The 13,614-nt window shown below is 30.5% G+C and overlaps 1 protein-coding gene across 1 annotated transcript; it reads left to right on the top strand.

Moving 5' to 3' along the window:
• The first annotated feature begins 1,278 nt into the window (after positions 1-1,278).
• LOC141524614 (uncharacterized) lies at positions 1,279-8,364 on the top strand. Its single transcript, XM_074238641.1, has 6 exons — positions 1,279-1,740; positions 2,417-3,451; positions 3,557-3,734; positions 3,817-4,110; positions 4,195-4,437; positions 5,075-8,364. Exons 2-6 carry the CDS (start codon positions 2,418-2,420, stop codon positions 6,728-6,730), a joined length of 3,405 nt encoding a protein of 1,134 aa, XP_074094742.1. The 5' UTR covers positions 1,279-1,740; position 2,417; the 3' UTR covers positions 6,731-8,364.
• The last annotated feature ends 5,250 nt before the right edge of the window (positions 8,365-13,614 follow it).

The following is a 13,614-nucleotide window of genomic DNA, read 5'->3' as shown; positions in this document are numbered from 1 at the left end:
TCCCACAGGTACATCCAGGTATCGAGAACCCCTGGGACCTCCAAAGGTTCTAGGCAGGAGTATTCATTTTTTTAACAATAACGTCATTCAGATTCGTTCCCAGTTACTAGGAAATTTACTTTCACATTTTTTGACTCCGGAATCGACGCGCTGCTGGTGGGCGTACTATGCTGGTACTGCAATATGATAATTCATTTTAATCGGCTTGTTTTTTTTTTTTAATAATAAAATAAAACTTACGCTCATTAGTATGCTGGAGATATAAATAGATTCTTCGTTCGGACTTTTTTCTTTGCTGAAGATGATCCTGTAGTTTCAATGGAGGTTACACCAGAAAATAGCGATTCTCATTCATTTGCTTCTAAAAATTTATTATTGTCAAGATATCAGCTGATTTCTGTCAATTTTTTATTTTTAATACAAATTCATTATTAAAAAAAAAAATATTTATTAAAAAATTGCATTTTTAATTTATTAAAATTTCTAGAAGTCCATTTTTTAAATAATTTTTTTTCTATAATTTACTCGTTAAAAAAAAAATATATAAAACAATTGTGAAGTGACAGCTAAATATAATGTTATTAAAAATATTAAGTTAAATTGAAGAGGACAATGAAAAATTGCGTAGACATTTTTAAAATTCGTGACACTTACATTTGTTTAATTATTTACTGAAATTTGTCAATAAAAATCCAAGAATTCTCGAATATTGACTCTTTTCAATTAAATTAAATATTCAATTCATTTCTTCAAATACAAAACATTTGTCAAATATCTGAAACTGTTGGGAATAGAATTCTTTCTTCAGCCGTTAAATTCAAGATGGCCGCAGTGGCGCCATCTGTCGTAAAAAATTGAGTGTTGTAAAAATAAAAAGTTGCTTTATCAACATTCAAATTTCCGTTTTTATCGATTAAAATAATTTAAAAAAATTATTATAATCATAATTACAATAAAAAAATGTTTCTAAAAATTTTCACTAGTAATTTTTATTAATTTTCAGATGTGAAACTTTTTAATTAAATTTTTTTTTTAATAATTGCATTATTATAAAATTTTTAATGTCTGCCAACTTCAGTATCACAATTTTTGTAAGTATATTTAAAGGTACAGTCTGACGTAAATAATGAATAAATAAATAAACAAAAGAAAAAAAAATAATCGATAAATTTTTTAATATTTATTACATAATTTTTTTTTCAGATTCACATAAATTGACTCAAATCCGCGCGCCATTGCAATGTTTCCGCTTTCGATAAATCATTGACAAGCCTGAGCAGCATTTATTTATAATTCAACAATAACTCGTTCAGCACACTTGTAAATTAAAGCTCACCAGGCGCTAAAATAAAAACTAAAATCAATTATCGAGCGAAGAAACATTTTACATAATTATTAAAAAGTGTCTACATATTCTGCAATTTTAATAAACCTGGAAACAAAAAGTAGTGGGGAGTGAGAGGCTGACTAATATTTTCCATTGCACATTACGCATTGTCCAGTTGCAACTGCTGCTGTTAATTTGTTGTCCACATAAATCTAAAATCCCCGTATAAATATCTACTGATATAATAAATTACTGTTGATTGTGTGTTTGGTGACAATCAATGACTGGAAGCAAAAATGTCACCGCTCTGATGAATCACTGGCCGCTGGAACTGGACTCAGTCACCATTATTACAACTACAAATCATAAATAACGTTTTGCTTATTTAATTATCAGCATCTTCTAGTCCATAGGTAAGTTCATTGACTGACCTATTAAAAACACCCAATAAGCTCTTGGTTTTATCATCATCATCATTATTATCATTATAATCAGCAGACAGTAGACCAGTGAGAAATAGCTTGTATGTACATTTTCTACCTAGTTTCTACATAATACTATCTCTTGCTAAATACAAAAAATTATTCTGAAGGTTAGGTACGTCCGGTAGCATCTGTCATTTTTTTATTTACTTTTTTTAACTTACTAATTAATCAGGTGATTTTTTTTTTATCATTATCTATATTATTAAGAGAATTAGCAAAATTTTGTGGCCAATGTATTTATATGATAAAATGGGTTAAGTCTTGGCCGGAATTGTGCCTTTTCATGGATTCATATTATTTTCACCAATAGTCAATTTATGATAAATATTTAGGCTACATTTGAAAATTCTCTATCTCTAGATACATAATTAAAAAAATGACGTTAAGGTTAGCTGTCGAAAATTTTTTTATTTTTTTTAACAAATAAATTTCTTCTAAAAAATTATTTAAAAAAAATTGCATTTGTAGTTTTTTAAAATTTCTAAATGTCAATTTTTTTTTGTCATAATTTACTTGTTACAAAAACTATTAAAATTATCAACTATCTGCTAAATAAATTAATTAATTAATTATAATATCTGCTAATAAATAAATAAATTTTCAGAATGATGGAGGAAGCATTAAGTCGGGGAACATCTTTGTCCGGTGAAAGCAATCTATCAACCCAGGAGCTGAGTCCGAGAATAATGGCATCATTGGAGGAAAGATTGATAATAGAAAACGATAATTTCACTTCTAAAAACCAAACACCACCAACACTGAGGACTCCAGCAACAAAGAAGGCCAAACGCGTGAGATTTTTCCGCAATGGAGACAAATTTTACACAGGAATTGTAATGGCTGTAACTCCAGAGCGTTACAGAAGTTTTGACAGCTTGACGACTGATTTGACACGGGCTCTACTGTCAAATGTGACTCTGCCCAATGGAGTTAGGACTATTTACTCGATGGATGGCAAGAAAGTCCAGACTATCAACGACCTGGAGGACGGCAAGTGCTACGTGGTCTCCGGACACGGCGAGCTGTTCAAGAGAGTCGAGTACTCGTCGACAAAAGTCCGCAGAGGAAGCTCGCTCTCAGGCTTGCCGCAGTCTCCAGCTGGCACGGGTAGAATCGTCACAATCATTCCTTCGTGTGTCAGGGCGAGGATCATCACGCTGATAAGACACGGCAGCAAGCCCCGCAAGGTCCTGAGGCTGCTGATCAACAAGAGGAACGCTGCCAGTTTGGAGCATGTGCTGGAGGCGATCACTCAGACGGTCAAGCTGGATTGTGGTGTTGTCAAACGGGTCTACACGCTCTCGGGCAAGCTGGTGATCTCATTGGAGCAGTTCTTTGAAGACGAGGAGGTTTTTCTGGCGTATGGAAGCGAAAAGTCCACGCAGGAAGACTTTGAGCTGGATATTGAGGAGAGCAAGTCTGTGCAGAGCTTCAAGCGAGGCTCCTGTGTGAACAAAAGACAGAGTGGGCCCATGCCGGTGATGCCCAGGAAGACTGGAAAGAGGACGCTCGCTGCTCCACAAGTCAGGACTCCCAGTCCTTCTACTTTGACCCTCCCACAGCCTTTTAGGATGCATTACAATGTGGGACATGTTATTGGTGATGGAAATTTTGCAGTCGTTCGACATTGTACTCATAAGTAAGGATTTTTTTATTTTAAATTAAATTCTAATTGAATAAAAATTTTTTTAATCAAAACCTTTGCAATGACAAAAAATTTCACAAATTCAAAATTTTTTTTCAGACAAACTGGTGCTGAATATGCTATGAAAATAGTCGACAAGTCAAAATGTCAGGGAAAAGAAACAATGCTAGCTAGTGAAGTTGCTATTCTACGACAAGTTTGCCATCCAAATATAATTAGTCTAATTTCTGAACACGAAACAACTGACCAGCTATTTTTAGTAATGGAACTAGTAAAGGTTTGGTTTTATTTTAATTACTTAATTACCTTGTTATCAACTAATTGCTCAGTTTTACTTAATAAAGCTATTAACTCATTAGGGTGGAGATTTGTTTGACGCAATAGCTGCAGCGACTAAGTTTTCCGAAGCCGAAGCGAGCGTAATGATCGGTCACTTGACATCGGCATTAGCATACTTGCACTTTCATCAGATAGTTCACCGTGATGTGAAGCCGGAAAATCTGCTCGTTGAGATGGAGGGTAGCCATGTAAGGTGCTTAAAGCTTGGTGACTTTGGACTAGCACAAATTGTCACCGGACCGCTTTATACAGTATGTGGAACACCTACGTACGTTGCGCCTGAGATACTTGAAGAGACGGGATACGGATTGAAGGTAAAATTCTTTTGTTATCTTATTCTTGTAAGTATTTTATTTAATTGCTTTTAATTAATATCAAAACGTTCAATAATATGATAGATTGACGTGTGGGCTGCTGGAGTTATTCTTTATATTTTACTCTGTGGGTTCCCACCATTTGTTTCACCTGAAAATGACCAAGAGGAACTGTTCGAGCGGATCCTCAGCGGCCAGTATGAATTTACTTCGCCGTACTGGGATCCAATTTCTGATTCCGCGAAGCAATTGATCTCAAACATGCTCCAGGCTCAGCCAGAGTTAAGATTCAGCGCTGAAGATGTTTTGGATCATCCTTGGCTTGTGGTAACTTATAGATTTTTTTTTTTTTTAATTATTAAGAGTAGACTGTTTAAAAAATTGAGTTTTTTTATAATTTCACGATTTTTTAATTAAATGTATTTAAAAAAAAAAAAAAATTATACTTGTAAATATTTACAAGTATAATTTTATAAAAAAAAGTCAATTTTCAGTACAGTCTTATAAATTATAATAATAATAATAAAAAAAAAAAAAAAAAAAAAAATTAACAAAAAATCTCCAATAAAACAGCAAAATTACAATATATATCATGCATGGCTTCTCTATAAAAACACTGGGGTAGTAAAAGCTGACGAAATACAATCGTGATAATAATCTAGTAGGTATACAAATTTATTTTTATTTTTTTTACAATTGATAAGCTTATCAACACACTGTTTACACGTATGAGTGTACATAAAATCACACTAGCAGTAGTATTTCTCGAGCACGCTTCACTGGCTTCGGGGTTTAAACAAATTACAAAAATAATCTCCATAAAAAAAAAGAAAAGAAAAAAAAAAAAAACAAACAATTTATAATTATCTGGGATAAATTAGCTTGTAGCAATGCTTATGTAGTAGTCTGGCCTATCTGTAGCCTTGCTTTTTTTTTTATTTGTCCGGTCTCTGTACATCTGCAGAGCTTTCTAGGAGGCGAGCAGTCCACGTCTCGATGTATTGCAGCCAGTGAATCGCCGCAGCAACACCGGAATCAGCAGTGTCAGCCGCTGAGGGTGAACACGTCCTTCGAGCTGAACTCAAGCAAGCAGTGGAGTGACGACGGGAGCATCACCGACATCTGCCAGTCCCCGGTCAGCAGACACCAGCTCTGGTCAGAAAAAGACCAACCAAAGAGCAACCTGTGTGATGAAACCGACAAGTTCAACGGCAATAGCTTTGCCATTAATAACTCATCTATAGAAGAGCCCATATCACTCAGCGCAGAGTGCTTGCAAGAGATAAGCGTCCTGACGAGCTCGATGCGCGACCTTATGCATAATATTGATGATGACACAGACACTATCGGTCAAAAAACCTCAAAGAGTGTCACATCATCGCTTAACAGTATTCTAGAAAACGTTAATTGTAATAAAAATAATAATGGACGTTATCTAAGTCCGGTTTATAATAATTTACATTCCACTAACACGAGAAATGGTAATTCTCTGTCAGACATCCATTCCAAAGCAAACACCGATAAAATTTCAGCAACTACATCATCATCATCATCATCAACTATTACCAACGATTATCACCGACTGCAACCGGTCGCTGATCAAAGGTGCAATAATTTAAGTAGCAAGAAGAAAAATAATATTTATAGTGTTTCCAATGGTGCTGCTGCTACTGCTGCTGCTGGTAACAAACGTGATAACGACAATGACAAGTACTCCTCCGTTGAAAATTTTTCCCAGTCGACGGACGGCCTCAGTGTCAGCTCAGACAATAATATCGAGACCTCCGATAGCTTCGTTAATATTCAATTCGCTAAATTTAACAAAACCATCGGAGGATCCAGCAGCCAGAGCACCCAGTCCTCGGAGAGCCTCAACAATATTCCCATCAACCGCGGGACCAAGCTAAACTCTACTGGTACTGTCACTGGGAAGAAAGTTACCGAAGATATCAGCCGCCAGGTTTTGAAGAGAAATCCCAAGTACAATTTACGCTCAACGGCTAATCGCAATTCTAAATTAATCGAGCCTGCTTCTTCCTCGACAAATTCTAGGATTAAAAATTCGCTGATCCTTCTCAGAGCCAATGAGATGGTTGTTGATAGTAAAGTTGTAGACTCCTCGGTTAAATCTTTGGGAAGCGAGCAAGTTAAGCTGAGAGAAAAAAAGGCAGTTGTTAAACGCGATAATAAAAAACGCTTCAGCTGTTTCTCGAATTATTCTGGGAAAAAATCTCAGGATGGTGAGGATAAATTAAACAGTGCTAGGAAGTGCAGCTCGACGGATGAGCTCAGAGAAGACAAGCAAGTCGTTTCCAAAATTAATGTTAAGGCTAATAGGTATAGTTTGTATTACACGCCACAGCTGCAGAGAAAATCTTACGAGCTAGAGGCTAATTGTGGAAAATCTGCGGGAAAATCTTGTAAAAATTCTGGAACAACTGCTGGAGTGTCTAGGCCGACCAGTTGGAAAATACCAGAGTCTAGGACTGATGAGACCAGTGATAAAAGAAATAATAGAAAGTCACTTGTTGATACTTATAGTTATTCTAATAAAAGGGGGAATAAAACTGCTAAGTCAGTGGTTAATTTACCCTCGAGTAATGATGGGAAAATAAAGTAATTTAAATTATTTATATTTATCGAGTAATTTATTATACAAGCTAGTATTCATCTTGTCGACTGCCACTTTTGTAAAGTGAATTTATAAGTAGTTTTTAAAATCTTGATATTGATGATGATGAAGGTTTATTAAATATTGTTTTAACGTAAAATTATTTAGAATATTTATTTATTTAGTTTATTGGCGGTGTAATATTTTTGAATTGTTTTAATGGTTTATATTTTTTTTTAAATTAAAAATTAGTTTTATTTATTTGTAATAGATATGCCAAATGCATTTTTTTTTTTTTTTTTTAGTTAAAGTATTTTATAAATAATTATTGTAAAACGGTCTATTATTGAGAAGTAATGTAAGAGAACTATAATAATTACAGTGCTTGAAGATATCACGGAGAGTAATTAGTCGGAGTAATTTATTAAAAATGAATTAAGCTCAAGATATAAATAATGTAATTTAATGTTTACGATCGATTATAATGCTCAATATTATTAAATAATAATGATAATAGTTCTTATAGCTATTGAGATATTTTTGTACACTTAAAATGTTATTACATATGGAGTAATTACTAATAAGTATGTCGAGCAATTTAAGCGATCGGTGATAAGAGCTTTTAATGCTTGTTGAAAGATTATTATCTAATGTGCCGTTTTTAGACTGTACCCTCTTTCTTCTGCCTTTTTTATAAATTAAAAAAATTTTAATAATATTTTATTTTATAATTAAAATTACTGGCCAAAAATTTTTTTTTTATTCTCTTAATAATATAAATAATAATTAAAATTTATAAAAATTAATTATTTTAAAAAGTAGAGGGTGTTGTTTAACAGAAACAGGGATTAACCAAATAAATAAAAAACGGAAGTGATTGAAATTAATAATATGTAAAAAAATATTTTATATATTTATTTTTTTATAATTAATCTCCGTTTTATCTTCAATAATCAAGCACAAATAGCTCCTGCCGTAATTAATATCTTTTTACTATTTATATTTAATACGATATTAATGATAATATTAATTAATAAATTAGGAATATTTTAAATTGTAAATACTTTAATAATTGGTCGATAAAACAATGAAATTAAATAATAATACTATTGATTTAGAGATTGATGCGATAACTCGATAATAACTAATTTGTATCGCGCAATTAGTCAGAATTATGTACTTCTCATTGATTATTATTATTATTAATTACCAATAATTATTAATATCATTATATATATATATATATATATATATATATATATATATATATATATATATATATATATATATATATATATTGAATGGGTAAAACATTAATTACTTATTTATAAAGTTGCTGTAAGAATAAATTGCGTGTTGTCGTGATAGATTTTGTAGTGTTTTAAAAGAACAAGTGATTCACGCCAAATAATGAACATAACTATGGAATATAAATATATGTTATAAATAATTAAATTATTAATTGTAACGGATATACTATTATTACAAATTTAATTATAAGGATTCAATATCAATAAGCGGAATGTGTATTCAATACCAAAATTTCTTTCTAGTTATTTATTTATTTCCGATCCGTCTTTATTATAATTGTGTCTCTCATATCTGTAATCATGTTGATATAAATCGCGATTTATGAATCATAATTTTTTAGGTATTTATTTATTTTCCTACTTGTCATATTCTCTTGGAAATTTATTTTTAAGAAAATGAAATGCAAAATTAATTAAAACGAAAATTCTCAAGTTTAAAAATTAAAACATTTATCTTTAAATTTAAATTTAAAATATATAAAAATTTCTATTAATTTTACAAAATAAAAATTAATTAATTAGATACTCGGATAATTTTTACAATTATTTTATCAAAAATAATTTTTTTTTATAAATAATTGAAAAAAAATTAAAACTAAAAAATTTAATTTTTCGCGCTCAAGTTATATTTTAAATTAAAAAATAAAAATTCAAATTCCCGCGCCATTTTACTGCTCGGCTGGTGGCGCCTCTATCGGATTCCATGAGTACGACCAATTTGAATCTTAGGTATCAGTCTAACGAACGCGCGCGGTACGCGAGGATGCCTGTGAGCCAACAGCTCCAATTTCCGTCAGTCATCATATCAGTAGTGATTTAACTAATATTTATCCCAACAATTCACCATAATCATGTCAGTGATTACAGTTAGTGAGTAATAAAAAGTGTAAATAATCTAAAATAAGAATGACATATCACCTTACAAGTTGCTGTACCTGAGAATGTTGTGATTTATCCAGCAAGTCATGCGGATACGCGCGTGGCTGAGAATTTTTACTATCGAGCCGTTCTTTTGTTTTTGGTAAGTAATTAAAATCACTCTGGGGTGTTAATAAAAACAATAAATGTTGATTAATAATAATTGTAATGGCGGCGATTGTGGTGCAGGTTTATTAGGATTTTATTGTGATAGATTTTCGTCAAAGGGTTTGCTGCGGTAGATTTTTTTTTTTTTTTTTTTTTTTTTCTCTCAACTTTTCCCAGACCTTTGATCGACGACACTCGAGTAGTCGATGGGAGGATAGCACATAGGACATCCGACACGTGCCAGGTAGAGGGAGGACAAAAAGTGCATGACGTAAGTCAATGCAAAAATAACAAAAAGGTTCGAGTACCGCTAGTGTGTCATATAAAGTGTATGCGACAATGCTACTACTCAAAAGTAATATTGTGAACCGACAGGCGGTGCCTACTTGGACACGTTATTCTTTTAATGCCTTTATTACGAGGAGGAATAAAAATAAAAAGTTTAAGACCGGGTACGGCTAGCCCATAAAATTATTTAAAACTCCAGAGGTATGAGGTACGCGTTATAAATTAATGCAGCAAGTCACCAATTAAAGAGCGCGTGTTTAAATTTTAAATTATTATTGTTAGTGTTGGGAGGATTTTATTTTTACTCACAAGGCTTGCAGGTTTAATGAGTTCAATTTCGAGCAATGGGACAATTATGCATCTTGATGATACTCTGTGTCCTTTCGCTTAACTTGTGTGTAATGTAAGCTATGTCGTTTACTTTGTACTTCATGACCAAATTAGGCAATTCGAAATCTGTGCAACGCGGGTTTATTTCGTAATGGTACTTTGATAAATTATTCCTGAGATTTCGGAGATTGGAGGTTTGATTTTGGGCGATGATTAGGGATATTAAAAAATTTTAGAGTTACAAATTAATTTTTATTTTTTTTTTTGGCTATTTTGAAATTTTAGGATTATTTTTTATGGTTAAAATTACATTTTTTTTTTTTTTTTAATTACTGTGGTATATATTTGGAATTTATTTTATGAATCTAGAGTAGTAAAAAAGTTTTAAATTCAAGAAAATTGTTGAATAATTTTTATTTTATTAATAAATAAAATTTTGCTTTATTAAATAATGAATTTTGTTAAATTGCACAGTAATTTCTTAAATACTGATGTTTTTTAAGATATAAGCTCATCTCGATGTTACACTCGTTAAGAGCTTTCATTTAAGTACCCACATGCATTTTTGATATATTTTTCATATATACATATACATAATGTATATAAATATATAAAATATATGAAAAATTGATGTGGGTACTTAAATGAAAGGTCTTGATGAGTGTATTTTCGAATGCAGCCTAAATACTTATCATAATAAATTGACTATCGGTGAGAATGACATGAAATCTTTAAATAAAAATTAAATCTTATGAAATATGTCCAAAATTTAAATTAAAAAAATATTTTGACTAGAATAAAAATTTTTTAATTGCAATTAAAATAACTATCACAGTTAATAATTTATTTAGCAACTTAAAGTAAATGATAGAAAAATAAAACTACTAATTTTTCAAGAATAATTAATGATTTAAAAATAAATTGAAGCTAAAAAAATTAATTTAATACACGTAATCAACTCAAATGTACTGTGTATTAAAAAAAGCTCGCATCAAACCTATTTTAGCTAACAATAATTTAATTATAAAAAGAATAAACCCGAAGTAAAAAATTGTTTTCTTTAAATGTTTTTTATAAAGCCTAGCAGAAACAAAAAACCGTTCAGACGTATGAAAAATATTTTTCTTTGTCGGCTTCTCAAGGAGGGCCCGAGGTCAAGGCATTAGAGTCAGATCAAGAGTTCGCGTTATCCACCTAAACTTATAACTCTTATTTATGATCCAAAAAAACTAAACGAGCCGAACTATTTTCACGGATGTAATTAAAAAAAAAAAATAACTATCAAGTTCTTTTTTAGTATAGTAGTGAGTAAGTACTGAGTACTAGTCACTGAGAGTGTATTCCACAGTACGAACTCATCTTCCGGTTGTCAGTGGACATTTAACGCATTCGTGTTAATTTGTTGGTCTATTAACTGTTTGGCTAGCGTGCTCCGAGCACATATTTAACAGCATTGCGTATACGTGATGAATGTCCCGACGTTTCCTCTGTAAACTACTGTGGCATTATTACCGTACACTTACCTTATTTTTTTCATTCGGTTTTTCTATTACCACAATCGTAAAGAACCATTAAAAACCACCAACCAGAACAACTATTATATATTATTTATTAAAAGCTCCTTATGGTCTTAATATTATAATTTTTAATTTACACAGAGGGAAAATATAGTTAATAGACAAACCTCCCTTTTGGGTATTCGTTTCCCTTCTTTTCTTTTATTCAAATCGTTTTAATAAACCGACAGACTCATATATTACGATAAATGCCCATCTGACGGGAAGTCCGATATTGATGTTTTATTTTAATTATTTTATTTCAATAAAATTATTTATCAAAAAAAAATCAACGAAATTCAAAAGTATTTTTTACAATCGTTAATTTTGATCAATTATTTAAAATAATAGCGATAAATTATTTTTATAAAATAATTAAAATATTGAAAAATAATCTTTAAGAATTTTTAATTAAATTTTTTTATTAATAATTATAAAATAAATTTTTTGGATATTTAAAAAATTTTTTTGGTAAATAAAATACTTATAAATTTATTTATATCAAAAACAATAAATTTATTTTAATTATTAAAAATAATTTTTTTTTTAAGTTCAATAATTTTAAATTAAATTTTGTACTCCAAATTTTGAAAAATTATATATTATATATTTAAAAATTTTTTTGTGTCTTAAAAAAAATTAAAAAGTTAATCTAATTTAAAAGTTTGGTCTGATACCGATCGGTAAAATTGAAAATGTATGTCAGTGAACCCAGTACAGTATTTCCATTAAGCCATCCAGATATCGGCTTTGTCTAAAAACTTTTTCTCTCGCATTTAATGTACGCTTTTATTTTTCTCAGTACTTGGTCTCTCTGTAGCTCAGTACAACGCCAATACAAAGTAGAGGCTCGAGGTACAAAGAATAAACACATAAAAAAATATAAACCGTAATCAACAGCGACATTGTTTAATATCACTCCAACTAAAAGCTTTCTTTATACCACACAATAAGAGGGTGATAACTTAATTGTAAATTACTGGCCCGCAGATAAAATTCACTGTCAAAACAAGTGTCTTGAACTATCTAGTCCACGATTTTTTTATTTTAAAATTCACTAAAATTAAACAAATGTCTTTATTCTTTGTATTAACATTCCTCTGCACTAATAGCTTCATATTAGGGATATAATTTACAGTGTAATTTATTAACGCGTTGACAATTTGATTGGCTTTAATGTGTCGTTGTATTCAGAGAGAAGCATGTTCTACATACTTTTTCTACCCTCTCTTCTATTTATAGCTTACTCAAATATGAGAAATTATTATAAATTTTAAAACTTTGAAAAATTTTTTAATTAAAATAATTTTTTTTTATATTGAAAACTTCTACTAATAATTTTTTAATTCTCTAAAAATTTTTTAAATAAATTAATTACAATAAAAAAATGCTTTTAAAAATTTTCACTTATAATTTTTATTAATTTTTACACGTAAAACTTTTTAATTTAATTTTTTTATAATAATTTAATTGCTAAAAATATCTGAAAAAATTTTTATATCTGTCAACTTCAGTGTCGTAATAATCGTAGATTTTTTTGGTAAAAAATTAAATTATTAAAATTAAAAAATACCTTTTTAATAAAGAATTAAATTAAAAAAAAATTTATCAGAGATTAAATTTAAAGCCAATAAATTGGTAAAAAAATATTTCCTTTTATTTTTAAATAATAATTATTGTTTATTATTATTTTTTTTTATAATAAATTAAATACGACACTTGAAGTAACACACATAAAGACAAGTGTCATAAATCGTGGGTAGTCCAAGTGAAGTTTAAGTCACTGAAACTCGTGGTCTACGTCGGCGATGCTTTACTAGCCTTATAACGTAATGTATGTATGCCTACGTACGTATGTATTTAGTGGACGGGGTAGAGTAGACATAGACACTAAACGGCGCGCGCCATCGGCATCCCGATCCCGAGACAACCGTATACCTAATGAGAAACATAAATAATGCCCAACTGTTTTACTTGTATGTGTATTTATATTGCTGACTCTCTCTACTCCTACAACTCCTACAACTCTTACCCTGGAGTACAGTCATTGTATTGGTATAGTCTCAACGTTTGTTGTGTGGACGGTATATATAATAGTGATGGTCCTATCCGCTTAATGTATATGTATAGCGTACATTGGTAGTTTAGATACCAGTAGTTTAAGGACTGGTAGTAGCCAGCGTTTTATGGGTTTCACAGTGTGATAAAGACATCCCCGTACAAATTAACTTGTGGTGAGGACATGGATATTACTTTGCTTATATATACTGGCATAAAGATACAGATACATATTCATACTTTTTATTATCGCGGGCTAATGGTTTCACTTTAAATAATCATCCATTTTTTTTTTTTTTTTTTTTTCAATTTGAACTTTTAATAT

The sequence above is a fragment of the Cotesia typhae genome, unplaced genomic scaffold (assembly GCF_013202065.1).
Source record: "Cotesia typhae breed Kobodo isofemale line unplaced genomic scaffold, CoteBio_Ctyphae contig_11, whole genome shotgun sequence".
NCBI classification, from domain to species: domain Eukaryota; kingdom Metazoa; phylum Arthropoda; class Insecta; order Hymenoptera; family Braconidae; genus Cotesia; species Cotesia typhae.
The sequence above is the reverse complement of the archived record's forward strand: the minus strand, read 5'-3'. Positions and strand labels throughout refer to the sequence as shown.

Coding starts and splice junctions, on each gene's coding strand:
- LOC141524614 (XM_074238641.1), top strand. CDS start 2,418: ATGATGGAGGAAGCATTAAGTCGGGGAACATCTTTGTCCGGTGAAAGC. Junction 3,735..3,816: donor TAGTAATGGAACTAGTAAAG/GTTTGGTTTTAT, acceptor TTAACTCATTAG/GGTGGAGATTTGTTTGACGC. Junction 4,438..5,074: donor TGGATCATCCTTGGCTTGTG/GTAACTTATAGA, acceptor GTACATCTGCAG/AGCTTTCTAGGAGGCGAGCA.